General features: G+C 41.0%; 1 protein-coding gene across 3 annotated transcripts; it reads left to right on the top strand.

The window, feature by feature from the left end:
• Positions 1-1,141: 1,141 nt before the first annotated feature.
• Positions 1,142-15,476, top strand: LOC108873888 (CMP-N-acetylneuraminate-beta-1,4-galactoside alpha-2,3-sialyltransferase; the record flags this gene model as incomplete). 3 transcript variants are annotated; one of them, XM_018662232.2, is given in 7 exon segments in its annotated part: positions 1,142-1,236; positions 4,409-4,472; positions 5,628-5,723; positions 5,914-6,100; positions 7,743-7,889; positions 8,284-8,430; positions 11,918-15,476. In XM_018662232.2, coding segments are annotated over 7 exon segments (841 nt in total), but the record flags the coding sequence as incomplete, so codon positions are not given.
• Between the last annotated feature and the right edge of the window lie 277 nt (positions 15,477-15,753).

Below are 15,753 nucleotides of genomic sequence, written 5' to 3' on the forward strand. Positions count from 1 at the left end.
TAAGGAACTTTAAGTGCCAGTTAGCCACATGCTGTATCCGCATCTAGACTGATAAAAAGCAAGGATTATATATTGGCTGGGTTTATGCAGGACATTTTGTAGTCACAGTGATATATGGTGCATATGTCAACAACAAGCGACTGCAGGACAAACATGCCAAAGTACATTTGAAGTAATGTAGAAACCATGTCAGCAAAACATAGTTTGTCTACTACAATGCCAACAAGTTCATTTTTCAGAAGTAAAATATCCCTTTTAGTAAAAATCCTAATCAAGATTGTTTCTTATCTTCTTTCTTCTTTTTTTAATCCTAACTATCAGTACCAGCCTCAAAATCCAGTTTCAGACAGGTTTTACTTTGTTGGCTGATTGCATCTGTTTTTCCAGATCTACATCCAAATCAGAGTTTGCTGCTGCAGCTTCTTCTGCCACCACCATCTGTGTTAAGCTTTTTGTATTGGTTATTTACCTAAGATTTAATGTTCATGTTTGTTAAAGGAAGGATTAGTGCTCCTGGAGAATCCTCATTTTCATTCAGTTTCTATTATGGTGCTTATATAGCGCTTTTTGTAGTCGTATCAACCACTCAAAGCACTTCACATTACGTCACTTTCACACACATTCACACACACATTCATACAGCATGTGTCCTAATGGCGTCCATTTCAGAACAAGTTTTTATTCTCTAATGGCAACAATAGCAATCATTTATTTGTTTTAAATGATGCTACATGGGTTAGCCAGCTCATGTGGCAGTGGCGGCCAGCCACATCAGGGATAAGACAGGAGCTTGTGCAGTGGGGAAGTAAGAGGGCCATGCTTGCCTGGTTCCCAGTTAACTACCCTTGTGATGCACCTAACAAACTGCTCCTGTGTGGCTGTAATATTTGCTCCCAGCTTCACTGTGTGGAGCTTTGTCCTCTCCTTCACACTTATCTCTGAGTTTGTTTTGTTAAATGTAAGCTCAGACAGACTGTGGATTAGCTGGAAACACAATACTCTAAATCCTCTCAAGCATTCTGCCATTAATCAGTCCATCTACACTGTTAACATCAAGGCTGTACAGGTCTCAGACAGATACTGCACTGATGAATACCACTTCTTTTCCTACTTGCTGTAACATGTTTTCTTTTATCAACAGATTCACCAAAGTGGTGCCCATGTTCCTTGATCCAAATTACAAACGATTCTCCAAGATTGGTGATTATTTGCCTCCATTTGGAATAAAATCACAAGGTATGATTACACATTCTTGTCTTTGCAGTAGAAGATTATACAGTTCAATTCATTTTGAATGGCACTGCATTCCTCACCAGTTAAGACTAGATGTTTCTAACCACTAGATGAGAAGTAACACTGTCAAGGCCTCAGTATTCTTAAAACAAACTAGTTTGTATAACCGGCCATGTCTGAAGACAGAAGTATATACAGTATATATATATATATATATATATACACACACATATATACACTACTATATATGTATAGTAGGGGTGCTCTATTATCCCTAGTTGCATGATTGGAGACAGGAAGCAATGGCACTAATAAAGAAAATTGAGGATGCAATGCATCATGATATCAAATCGAATCAAATTATTGACAGGATAATCAGAATTGAATCAAATCATGAGATCAATAAAGATGCACAGCCCTAATTCCTGGGTTAAAGGCCAGGTACGCCACTGGCCGATCATGTCATGTCATGTGTGTCTGTTATCCAAATTAATCTTCTATTAAACCAGATCCCATGTATTCTAAAATTAAATAACAAAACATCTGCTGTCCTTCATACAGCAGAAAGGGTAAAATCACCCAAGAGCATCTATCTGTGTGTGTGTGTGTGTGTGTGTGTGTGTGTGTGTGGCAGGGCGTGACATGTAGAATGCAGAGAGAATGTGGAATGTAGAATTTGTAGATCAATCAGCTGAATGTTTTGATGTCAAATTGTGATGTCAGATTCTGCCAGTTGCCTGCCTGCACACTGCCTGCTTTAACAGAGAGGTTCCAGTTAGTGTACAAAAAGCCAGGTTTTAACCCAGCTGCATTCATAACTAATCTGTGAGACAAGTGAGACAAAGGCAATTTCTTCAAGACAAGAAAATGGACAAATTTAGATCTCTGGGAATCTTCTCCATGGAAGACCTTGAGGGAGAGATTGAAGAAGAAGAGAGGTGACTGAGGAAGCTATTGAAGAGGAGAATGAGGAGGTAGTTGAGGAAGAGATTGTGGAAGAGACTGAAGAAGCGATTGAGGAGAAGATTGATGAGAAGCCTGATGAGATGTTTAAGGAGGAGATTGAGGAGGAAATTATGGAAGAGGTTCCGGAGCAGCCCTCTGCCTCCATCACAGAAAACTACTCCTACACTTCTGAGTTTGAAGAGGTAAGCGATGCGATTAATAAGGTTTCACAAAGAGAGGAATCTCAGATAGAGGAGGAAAGAAAAGCCAGAGCTGTTCTTAAAGAGGCTTTGAAGATGATGAAAAGAGATCAAGCTCAACAGAAAGAAGCCTTTGGAGCAGGAACAAAAAGAAAAAGCCACTCTTGGCTCTGAAGAAGGAACAAGCTAAAAAAGCCAAACTTCGAGATGAAATGGAGCTCATGAAAGCACAAGTTTCTGAACTTAAGAGGTCACAAAAAGCACACCAGCACAGCAATGCCGAGCTTCAACACAAAATCAACAAAGTGACAGCTAATCTTGAAGAGGACAAAAAACTGATTAAGAAGCGCAAAAATGAGTCAAAGGTGTCCTCTAGTCAGTACAAGAAGGTGAACTGTGCCAAAATCAAGGCTTTACAAGACCACGTAACTGAGCAAGAGAAGGAAAGTCTTGAAAAAAAACAACCAAATTCAATCCCTGCACTCCAACATCCAGAGTCTTCATAGCAATATTGAAACTAAGGACAACTGTGTGTCCTTGCTGCAGGAGAAAGTTAACCAGGTAGCCTCAGACCTCAAAGAGGAGCAAACAAAAACCTGCCAACTCCAGAGGGACTATGAGGCTGCTGTCTCTCAGCAGCAAATGGAAGCCAAAGAACTGGCCCATCTGACTCGTCAAAACCAACGACTGGCTTCTGAGAACAAGAGGCTGGAAGGTGAACTAGAGGCTGCACTGAATCAGAGACAGTCTCAGGAAGACAAAGACACTCGCAGCAGACTTGAGGAGGAAATCAAGAAAGAGAAGGCTCGTTTCTTGAAAGCATTTAAAAGAATACAAATGCAAGAGAAAGAGCTCTCTGAGAAGACTCTGGCATTAGAAAAGAGCCAGATTGGTGAAAAAATGTTAAGATCCTCCCTCAAAAATGAGAAGCAGCGTTTTGAGCAGATGGTTTTCCAGAAGCAGGCCACAGAAGACCTTATAACCATCCTCAGTAAGCAGCTCAGAGAGGACTCTGCTTCCTCAGAGTACATGGTAGATGGACTCAAAGCATGTCAATCAGAGAGCAGGATAAGACAGGCTGAACTTGAAGATGCCCTAAAACAGGAAAAGACACGGAGCACTGACCTGCAGCAGAGAGCCAATCAAATCACTGCTCTTGAAAAAGAAAGGACAACGTGTGAAAAATGCTGTGTTGAGCTCAGGGAAGCTTTGACCAAGGAGATGGAGACAATGGAGGAGTGGCAGAAACTGGCTGTGGCCCTCCAGACTTAAAGAACAACAGCTGACAGAGTCAGCAGTGCTTGGTCATACAGGTCGTAACAGCAAAAACACAACAAAGGTGAATGTTTGAGTCTAAGTACAGTGAAGTTATTAATTACAGCAGCCGTCACTGTGTTGTAAATAGAGATCATGAACACAATGTCACGACAGGTACACAGAAAGGGGGAGAGTAGACCCCTGTGTTCTGTAAAGCTTATTTGGTGGCATATGTCTTTGAGGTCAGTTGTGTCAGACAGTAATGGGGGCAGTTGGACAGATTATTGGTTAGCACCTGATATACTTAATAGACTGATTAAGGGTAACTCTCTCAGAAAGCAAGAAAGTAACTGTATTTCAGACTCACATTCCACCTACAGAGAATATCATCATTAGGTTCGGTGGTGCAGTGGTTAGCACTGTAGCCTCACAGCAAGAAGGTTATAACCCAGTTCACCCGGGGCCTCTCTGTGTGGCGTTTCCATGTTCTCCCTGTTCCTGTGTGGGTTCTCTCTGGGTTCTCCAGCTTCCTCCCACAGTCCAAACACATGCAGGTTAACTAGTGACTCTAAACTGCCTGTAGGTGTGAATGTGAGTGTGAATAGTTAATGTCTCTGTGTGTTGGCCCTGTGATAGACTGGTGATCCGTACAAGGTGTACCCTGCCTCTTACCCAACTACAGCTGGGATAGGTTCCAGCCCCCCCATGATGAATTCTTTCACTCTCATCTTCATCTAACTTGTTGCTCTCTTTTTTTCCTCTTGTATCTGCAGAAAAGATCATAGATATTCTTCTGTCAGCAACTAAGAGCTATGGGCTTGGAGAGGAACTTGACAGGTGAGTTGGTGCCAGTTTTCCTGCCACACAGTGGATTAGGAGTGCTGTAGATAGTCAGATTATAACTTTTAAAAATACACACAGTGAGGTGTGGCTTTCTTTATTTCTTACTAAATACAGTATGTACACTGGATGGATATAACAGAGTTTTCAAGAAAAATAAAATGCCAGAAAATCCAAAATCATACAATACAGGCAACTTGTAGGAATACTCTTTAGAAAATAAAATATTTCATCCAAATTCAGCATCATCAGAATCTCCAACATTAATGACCAGATCAGTTATTGAAGTAACTGCATTGTTTGATTCCACTTTCAGCTCAAGTTTTTGTCTTTATATGGACCTCATCAGTTGCACAGACACTGTGTACTGGCCCTGTTTCATCATCCAGCTAAGAAAATTAGGAATGTGTTGATTTTTCCATCCAGAATTAACCAGCGCAGACTAAACACAGGACACATGTTACACAGAGTACAATACAACATGATAATCATAATATTTACCAAAAATGTGACACACACTGACTTGTGTCAGCTGTCCAATATCTGCTGGTAGTGCTTCACAGAGTATTTAACTGAATAATATAATAATAAAGAATTATGGCATTAATAATCCTTAGATTACACAAAGACTGGAATGAAGAATGAAGGAATATATAAATATATCATTTTGTGCATACACAAAAGTCCCTCCTTTTGGAGTTGGTTATTTTTGTAACCACTGACACTAATCAACAGAAAAGCTACTTTAATGTGTGACACAGCTGAATGATCAGTAATGCAGCTAGCTGCCTTCAGTAGTTACAGAATACAGTGAATAGAGATCAAGAGTGGGTAATTTCCTGACAAAAATCCTAAGGACAAAACAACAAAAACATTCCACACAAATATTTGACAGGTTTTCTGAGGTATACTAATCAGAGTAACCTTATAAGGCAATGACTACCATCTGTCAATAATTTAAAATAAAGTGGTCCAGCTGTAAATCTGTCTTGAGCGGGTTGCCCTGAGCAACACGTGAGTCTGTTTAAAAAGGACTCAGAGGTCAGCTGATTGACACAATTTGTCTCTGAAAGAGAATAAATTGGTTTATGTTTAAATGACAGGAGTGTGCAATACCTTAATATCTTAATGGTATGTCTGTCTGTGTTACAGTATGAGCTGTAAGACATGCATCATCGTAGGGAACGGAGGAATCCTCGCCAACAAGTCTCTAGGACAGAGGATAGATCAGTTTGATGTGGTGGTCAGGTATGTTATCACACAGAGGTGCTCCTGAGGATAAAGCACATACAAAAGTGATCTCACAATCATTCAAGCTTTTCTATTTGGTAATTTGACAAATATTGCACACTTGCAATTTCAAATCAAATCTTTGTTTAGATTTTTCTCAACAGTGCACTTGATAGTGATAGATTGATTCTGCAGCTGTGTGTTGCAGGTTAAATGAAGCCCCAGTGAAAGGCTTTGAGAAAGACGTTGGTTCTAAGACCACTATGAGGATCACCTATCCAGAGGGAGCCATCCAGAAGATAGAACGCTACGAGGCTCAGTCTCTGTTTGTCCTCTCTGCCTTTAAAGCTCTGGACTTCAATTGGCTTCGACACATGGTCTTCAACCAGAGGCTGGTAAGGCTGCTGAACTCTGTTTGTTTTGCCACTGCACCAGCAAATGCAGCTGTAGCCAGACAGTTGGTGGTAATAATAATAATAATGATAAACTTTATCTATTCAGAACTTTTCAAAACAAACTTATTAAGTGCTTTACATGGTTGAACCAGGACTGAAAAACATTTCAGGACTGCAATGAAAAATAAAATAAAATAAAATAAAAATAATACAAAAATAAAATAGAATAAAATACATACAGTAGGTAGAGTAATGTAAGATAAAACAATAAAACCAACAAAAAATCTGATAGATATAAACTGTGATTTAAAAGCTGTGGTGACAGCCAGGAGCACTAACAAACCATGTGACATCAGTGGCCTTGATTACTAGCCCACAGAGGTTTAATACCTGGGACTCCCCACCTGTCATTCAGGACTGAGGAGACCTCTTGGATGAGAGGTGAAATGTCTTCAAGTATCTACAACCAAGCCGAGTTTCCCTTGACTCAACCCTTCTTGGATAAAAGAAGTACACTATCACACAGTTAGGTTGAATCAACAGTACTGGTGTTGAAGGACTGTGAAGCTGATCGAACTGGCTTCATTTACAAAAACACATCAGGAGCTCAAATTCCTTCCCCTATGTTCTACTTTATTAAATTATTGCAGTGGAAAGGGACTATAAATGAATGGAGTAGGATGCTGTAACAGCTCTAGAATAAATGGTGTGTGTAAACATATTCACTCATACAGTTATCAAAGGAATGTGAGAACTGCTTGTCATTTGATCCAGTCTGCTGTGTGCAGATGTGTTTTCCACAGACTGTTGTGTCCTCCCAGTACTGCCAGCAAAGGTGTTGGGTTTCAAGCTCCAATGGAAGAGCAAAATGGCTTCAGTCAGACAGGATTACCAACTGATCCGTCAGTGAGCAGCTTACAGGGTAACAGTACTATGCTAGTAAGCTAATAGCTCATATTATTGCTGTTTGGTTTCTCCCTGCCCCCTAATCCAACATACCTAAGCAAACTCAGAGGCAGGTATCCCAGTAACTGTTCATAACGAGCTATCAGGACTGGGCAGGCTGCTAGTAATTAGTGTAATGGCCCCAGGTATACTGATACAGGGGCTTCTTTCTGTGGCTGGTTTTGTTTGCTCCTCTTGTTTTTCATCAGTGTTTTAATGGTGCTGAACTCTCCTCCCAGGCTTCTGCTCAGGGTATTGTTTTCACAGGGCTGCTTAAACACCATCATATTTTCCACTCCTCTCCACTTTGCAAACCATTCACTGTGTGAAAATAGTAAGAGTTTCTCAATATTTACAGTGTCAGTACTGATGGTAGATATTCACCATTAACACACACACACACACACACACACACACACACGATGATGGAGGCTTCAAAGCTCTGTGAATGACAGCTTTAACATTACATACAGTCATTATCATTAAAAGTAAACATAAATAAAGTAAATTAAAATAAAAATATTGACTGATGCAGCTTTAAACTACTGCTCTTGAAATGAAATCACATCAGTAAGGGAACAAGACAGTATCTGATAGTTTTGCTGACAAGCCTACAAACTTGGCAGTGTTTCTTATTTGTTCAGTTTGAGGATCATACTCACGACACAGTTTAATTTCCTCACTCTTTGTCTCTCAGCAGAGCACTGATGGCTTCTGGAAGTCGGTGGCCAGACGTGTTCCGCGGGAGCCCAGCGACATGCGTATCCTGAACCCATACTTCATCCAGGAGGCCTCCTTCAAGCTGATTGGCTTACCTTACAACAATGGACAGATGGGCAGAGGGGTGAGAGATCTGTTGTCTGCCCAGCAGTCAGTTTCTGTTCAGTTGAGGTAGTGGGAATAGCAAGCTGTTTCACACACAGTGTTGAGTTAGTGGTCAGGACTGGAGCTATGGGAGCTGACTCTCTACTCTGTCTGTTTGCATTATGAAGGCTTCTTTGAACACATAGCAGATGCTGCAGGGAGCCGAGCACCTACACAGAGCATGAAAACAGTCTGAAAACAAACAGCATTGCTATTAGGCTATAACAAATCCAACCATGCTTCAGATTTCACATCTGTAAGATATCCACATAATAACCACACAGTGTATAGAAGCCTCCTCTACATACTATATGGGATACAGATCATGGCTTGGTCACTTATTTCATACAGACTCTTACATTTATGTTTTTCAGAATATCCCAACGCTGGGGACAGTTGCCATAACGATGGCCCTTCATAACTGTGATGAAGTAGCTGTTGCTGGATTTGGCTACAACATGAGCACTCCCCATGCTCCTTTGCACTACTATGAGAAGATCAGGATGTCAGCCATCAAAGAGGTACCGAAAGACCTGATTTGTTAAGATGCCAGATTTGGTTCTAAAACTGATGCTAGACATTGCACTTCTTTCTCTAGCTCAGGATAAGACTGAAGTCTAACAGTTCTTTAAGCTACTTTGACATGTATCCCACCCTATCTTTGAAACATCAGTGATTCTACTTGTCCTGAAAAGCATTTACAAAGGTCTTGCACAAGTAAAAGCCCCCCACCTTCCTATACATGACCCCAAGACTGAAAGAGATGTGAAATGACAACAGTCTCTTCGTGGTGTTTTTGTGTTGTTGGGGATAGATTTTAACTTTTTACTGCTAGAAGCACTGACAAAAATGTGATGTCCATAAAGTGGTGTACTTAATGAACAATTGTCATTCTTTGTGGTGAGTAACTTCATAGTTTGCCAACCATAACACATAAAACATAAGAGCAGAAGGGAAGGTGACTGCAACAAACATGTAAAGGGACATAGAAGAGCCACCAGCAACCATTTAGCATGTAACCTGGCTTGTACTCAACAGACTACCAGCCCCATTAAGCTTAATACATTTACTACAAGACATCAGCAACAATTTACAACGTAGTGCCTTATTAACAGAGCTAAGCTACGTACTGTCAGCCATCAGACTGTATTTTCTGCAGTGCTAAAAGATGATGTGGATCGTAGCAGTAGTGGCACATAGTCACATGTTGGGTAACTCACTAACTGCCTGGGAGTTGTCCAGTGGGCAAACATTTTTGGCACTGACTGATACACTGACTGTATCAGTACTGTAATATCACATCAAGTGGTAATTGGTGTTAACAGCAAACCATAAAATTTATGTACTGTAAGTTAGCAAGCTATGCTAACTAGCTTCCACTTTCTGAGTGCGATACAAGCTTGACAACATGAAGAGTCCTCCCAGTTACTGATTTCTGTAAAGGGACAGACAGATTAAATCACTAATGGTTGATAGCTAATGCCATGTAGACTTTTTTAAAAAGGGGAAAAGTCATCATGTATCAGTGTTTGTTGGATATATAGTGTGATGTTATCCAGTCAGTGGTAAACCACAGAGGTTGACGGCTTGCCTCCTAGCAACACCTAATCTCAGCTGTCATTCAACTGACATGGGAAACTCTTGAGACTCTTGTGACTATTTTCACAAATATGCCTGAAAAAGATTTTATCCTCTTATGAACAAATGAAATATGCACAACAGATGCATCTAGACCTTATAACTCTGAGCATAGTTTAGGCTGATGATTCATCCTCTCCAGCCACAGGTGTGTGACCCTCTATTTCCTGCATTTGTTAGCATTTTGACCATTCCTTGTTGTTAGTTTCCAGGTTTATGCTGCACTGGAACAGTTTACTGTGACCTTTCTCTCATTTAAAATCCCTCTCAGGAATCTAGAGGGGATTTATCCAGCGTACTGAGTAGCGAGCTGGGATGTGTATGAAATCTCAAGTGTAGGAATGTTACTGGGCACTGGTTTTTGAGAGCGGGACAGTCAAACCACACTACATATAATGTCTAAGTTGTCATTCTCCCCACTTCACAGTTTCTAGCCTGGTCATAAATCACTCTTAGTCAAGGTTATTGAAACAGATATGCAATCTTCTGCACGTTATTTCCGCAGACTGCACAGACTTATGTTTCAGTTAAACACCACCAGTTTTGGGTTGTGCTCTAAAGTAGTGATCGCTAGGATCACTTCACCTCATTCAGAGAGATGCTGACAGGTATTTCTGTAGTTGCTGATCTGGTTTATAGAGTTGTGACTGGTCCAACTGGCCTGATAGGCAACTTCATTTGCTCAGATTCTACCTATTGCTATACATCTTGTTCCACCACTCTTACCCACTTAACTGGGTTTTATCCCAGCTGACATTGGGCAAGAGTCGTGGTACACCCTGTATGGATTGGCAGTCCATCACAGGGCCAACACATACAGACAAACAACCATTCACATTCACATTCACTCCTAGGAGCAGTTTAGAGTCACCAGTTAACCTGCATGTGTTTGGACTGTGGGAGGAAGCTGGAGAACCCAGAGAGAACCCACACAGGCACAGGGAGAACATGGAAACTCCACACAGAAAAGCCCAGGTGTAGAAAAGAAAGAAAAGAGCGTGGTCAACATCAGTTTGTGTGAGTTTAGAGTGTAGGTAACTCCCTCTTACCTACACCCACATAGTCAACACAACTCAAAGTAACAAGTCATAATTTTCCATATGACCATCTAACATTATGTGAACCAACAACCAGCTAACAACATGTCAATCTATCCAACATGTTGGTGTCACCTGCAGCATACTGCTCAACCCTTTCTCTCATCTTTCTACTGTTAGTTTTTTCTGTCTCGTCAGGCTTCAGAAAAGGAACCAACTCTGTCTGTGATACTGCAAATAAATGATAGAAGAGAAGATAATGATTTACTTGAAGAGCCAACAGTGTCAGTTAGATGTCAGAAAGATTTGGGGCAATATTAAAGGTTAAATCCACCTCAAAATCACTTACTAAATGTTAGTATTTGTGCTTCATATTTCTTCATTTGTCTGACTAACTGTCCAAGACCCAAATATATTCACTGACCGGTGATATGAGTTAAGTTTAAAATGATTTACTTCACAACCTCTCATTCATATCAGTGACTACAAAGACAAACTCATATAGACAGAACAACAGAACATAGCCTGGACATGTCAGTAGATGATTTATAAGATAATAAATGAATGGGGTTCAGAACCTTGGTGAGACCAAGAGATGTTGACATGGGATCAAACTAGTGTTGGCAAGGCTCTGATTACCTGGAGCCTACCTGGGGGCTGGAGCCTATCCCAATTGTCAGTGGGTAAGAGGCAGGGTACACCCTGTACAGATCACCAGTCCCATCACAGGGCCAATACATATAGAACCAAACAACCATTCACACCTACAGGCAATTTAGAGTCACCAGTTAACCTGCATGTGTTTGAACTGTGGGAGGAAGCTGGAGAACCCAGAGAGAACCCACACAGGAACAGGGAGAACATGGAAACTCCACACAGAGAGGCCCCGGGAACCAAGGCTCGAACCCAGAAGGCGACAGTGCTAACCACTGCATCACCGTGCCGCCAAGTCATGAAATCATTGCCTAAAATCATCTCATTACCAGTGTCACTGCATATGTGTGTGTGTGTGTGTGCGTGTGTGTTGGTGGGTGAAGTGAATGATCTTGTTATTATAAAATCTTTCCTCGATACTGTGATTCTCTGATTATGTCAACGAACCGTAGCAGCTGACTCCACTGAAGCATGGTCCAGGTGACTAGAGAATTATACTAACTATACTAACAGACTGTAGTTCAGTGTGGTTCTTCCCCAGACATCATCTGACCAGCAGCTGCTGGGTGGTCACACCACGTTAAACAGAACTAGTCAGATTCACATGAGAACCCAGCTGTTGAGTATACTGTTCTGTCTACACTAAACCTCCTGTCCTGTGTCTCTGTCCCTTCCACAGTCCTGGACTCACAATATATCTAAAGAGAAGGAGTTCCTGGTGAAGCTGGTGAAGGCTGGGGTTATCCAGGACTGGACCAATGGGATCTGTGGTGCAGGATGTTGATGGTCTGCACTCAGCCTTGTAGCTCCTTGCCTGCAACACTGTGCTCACACCCACCTGCTCCAGCACCTGAAGAGGGAAACTCAAGGGTCTGTCGGCCATGTTCCCAACAGAGAGCAACATGGTCACTGCAGAGACACTGTGTGCATATGAGGCTTTCTGACCAGGACACACTGCCGCAGTGTTGCATTTTGACATATTGCAATTGGCCTCTGCATTGTTTCGCAGTATTTAGCTCATCCTAGTTGCAGGTTAGTGTATATAAACATGGATTTGGTGCCCTGGCTCAGGTGTATGTCAGTAGTGTTGGGGATTAAACCAGTACGTGGACCAGGCTTCCCTCTTACCAGAACTGTTGCAGTCTGTAGAGACGAGGAGAGGCTGGAGCTGCTGGGTTTAAACATTGAGCCTTTGCCAAGAATACCTCTACAAGTGTCCTTCTGCTCACACATCTGAATGTAATCTGCATCAAACCTATAGTCACCGATTTCTATCTTCTATTTTCTGTGTTAAACAGGGTGCACATTACATGGCACGAGTCAGCCGTCCTGAGTCAGTTTCTGACATCTGAGAGTAGACCCTCCCATCAGAGCTTGTTTTGTCGAGTGGGTCATAGTTAATATGAAGCCAGAGAGCTGGGGAATACGAGCTAAAGGATAGTACACTCAAATTAAGCTCACACACAGTTGCAGAAGAGACACATTACGTTTGTTCTTGTGAGGCAGCAACATACCATGATCCCTCAAGACTTCATGTCCACTGGATGTGGAGTCTCATTTCACCTCCAGTACAACTCACATCTCTCAAGCATGAAATTCACTTGTTAATGTACAGTATATATATGACAGTTGACCTAAAATTAGCATTTTATGATACATTTCATTTGTTGCAGACTCTGAAGCTAATTTTTAAGCAGATGAAGGAATTCCCTCTGTTCATATTTACTGTTCAAATAATACAGATAGAAAATAGAAATAAGACAGCATGATGTAGTGCAATAATTAAACCACTGCAAATAACTTTTCAATATTCTGTAAAACAAAACATGTCAGCAAACAACTTAAAACAGTATTGAAATGTATCTATTTAACGGCTGAACATCTGGACAGAGACGTGACAAAGCTCTGGTGCGACCAGAATGAGACACAGCAACATCCAGTGGGCATGACGAGGTACCTCACTGAGTCTTAAACGTCCATTTTTTAATGTGTGACCTGCGTCTTGGGTCATAGTGTGGAGTGTCACTGTGACGAGTTAGTAAAGGAGTCAAACCGGTTGTAATGAAGCAGTACAGGCTCTGGTATCGCTGTGTATCAAAAACATCTCTGTATTAGTCCAGTTTGACAGGCATGTCTGTCAATTTCCTGTAGTTTTTCTTCCTATCTTCAGTTAGTCCAGTGGACATGGCCCTTTTAGACAAACATCTCCTCATCTGACAGTGATTTTACTAAGAATGTGGAGTAATGGAGAGCGTATATACCACACTCCAAACACCTTGAAATCACAAATAGCTTGTTATCTTCAACGTCTTTCTGTCTGACATTTGAAACTATTTGTTTGCATGACTGATTTGAATCATATCATACTGCACTGTGTTCAGTCACACCTGGGCCCTGTTCTCCATACACAGATGATATTCTGTTGATTAATTGTTGATGATTTGACACAAGTCTGGAATTTTAGCTTCTCAAAACTGGCTTAAAGTTTATCTGAGGCTGTTGTCATAGCAACAAGTCCTGCAGCGCAAACCTGCAGAAGTGCAGTTTATTCACAGTTGGCTGCATTATGATGATTAAGACTTTTCAAGGTGAAGCCCAAACATTAAGTCAGTTTCAGATACATGTAGGGTGTCATTAAGATCTGTTTAACTTTCACAACAAATAGTAAAATGTCTATACATGAGAAATAGGTTGTACAATAAAACAAAGTTAGTAAAATGTAATTGGGCCTGCAATGTGCACATTAAAGATATTCAACTAAACATTTCTGATTTAAGAGGAATCACAATAGGATAACATGGTCATTAATTATGGCATGTTGATGAGGAAGAGTCACTTAAACACTAAAACATATGAAATGTTGTTGAGTGAAATCCAAAATGGCTGAAGGATTGATTACTGAAGTGACTCCAGAAGATTAAGATTAATGTGCCTCATGAGAAACTTCATCAGGTTTCATTGCAGGCATGCTCCAGGTGGTTTCTCAGCTTCAAGTTAAATGTACAGCTACTGTCCTGTCTGCAGCCATGTCAGCCAGTCTTAAGTACAATCATATGATCAGCACTCGGCCAATCGTATGAAAGGTGATCGTGGTTTCAACTCTTGCTTGTGTTTTCAAAAATAAAGCACACTTTTGTTTAAGGTAGCTTCATCCAAGATGAACAAATCAAACCCCTAAAGCCAGGATCAGACTACACAACATCAGCCTGACGATGTCCTGAGCCAGCAGAGGAGCTGGTGAATGAAATGAAAGTTGACATTTTCTGACCTGTTTCACACACAACTGTGAACATGGAGAGCAGATATGAGAGCGAAATTGTGTAATCTGATTCTGGTACTGCAGTGTTCAGAGAGCCAAGGTAACTGAATGAAAATAAACAGGATCATTCAGTGATCAACACGTTCCTGCCAGTGGTTCCACACTATTCCGCTGATCATGTGGTGGTAATGTGCCGAGATATGCAGGGAAGAAGAAGACTGTAAATGAACACAGATGTAAACAATGCAGGGTTCAAATACTCTCAAGATCCTCTTCACAAATGTTTTCTAAAATGTTATATGTGTTCTCCACAGTAAACCTCAAGGATAAATACAGTATGATTTGGTGAGTAACTGTGAATGGAAACACAGCTGACTGCCGGTTAACCCGGATTAGTTAGGCTACATTTGAAGAACAGGGTCCAGGTCTGAGCTGCATTGTACTGAATCATGCTGCTACTTCAGGTGCATTGAATAACTGATATTGAATTCATGTGAATTGATAGTGTAGGCAGGGTTTTGCTGATGCTGGTTTTAAAGGCCCACACTTCCTTCTCATAACATGCTTTAAAAACTCACTCTGACCTTTTTCTTTCCTATTCAGAACAGTCAGAGCACCTCTCTGTGATTATTTGTATCTCAGTGAAATACCAAAACATTCCCCACCTCACTCAGCCCTGCAAAAGGCTGCCGTCTCAGGCCCCAGACATCAGTCATCAGTCATGATCAGTGTTACTATCAGACACATCAACTGAGCTTTAGGAATCTGTCTCACTTTATTTACCAGGGTCAACTGTATTGTACAGTCTGTCTGTGTGTTTGTGTTGCTTTGCACACTCTGACGTGCACAGTTTGTGCTCACCTCACCGTAGGTGCTCATGGACTGGATGCTGTCAGATGCTCAAGCCAAAGTCTTCATATATTTATTTTAGGCTGTGCACAAGAATAGGTTAAAAAAAATAAAGATATAAAGATGCTGTGTTTTTAACATGTCTGTTATTTTTTAACAAATTGTATTGAAAATCATCTCTTTCACACGCTGAAGTATTTTTCAGAAAAAGAAGAAACACAAAAAGGTAGAAAAATAGAAATATGTGCTGACAGTAACAGGTGTTTTGAAAATACCATCAGCTTATTCTTTTCTTTCCAGTTCTTGATGTGTCAGATTCAGGTCTCTCCCCTCATTTAAATAATTCAGTTTTTTATTTGGTTTTTTTTTGTTTTTTTTGTTTTGCAACATGTGTCTTATCCTGGCAG

This window comes from Lates calcarifer, unplaced genomic scaffold (genome assembly GCF_001640805.2).
Source record: "Lates calcarifer isolate ASB-BC8 unplaced genomic scaffold, TLL_Latcal_v3 _unitig_5164_quiver_1789, whole genome shotgun sequence".
Lineage (NCBI taxonomy): Eukaryota > Metazoa > Chordata > Actinopteri > Centropomidae > Lates > Lates calcarifer.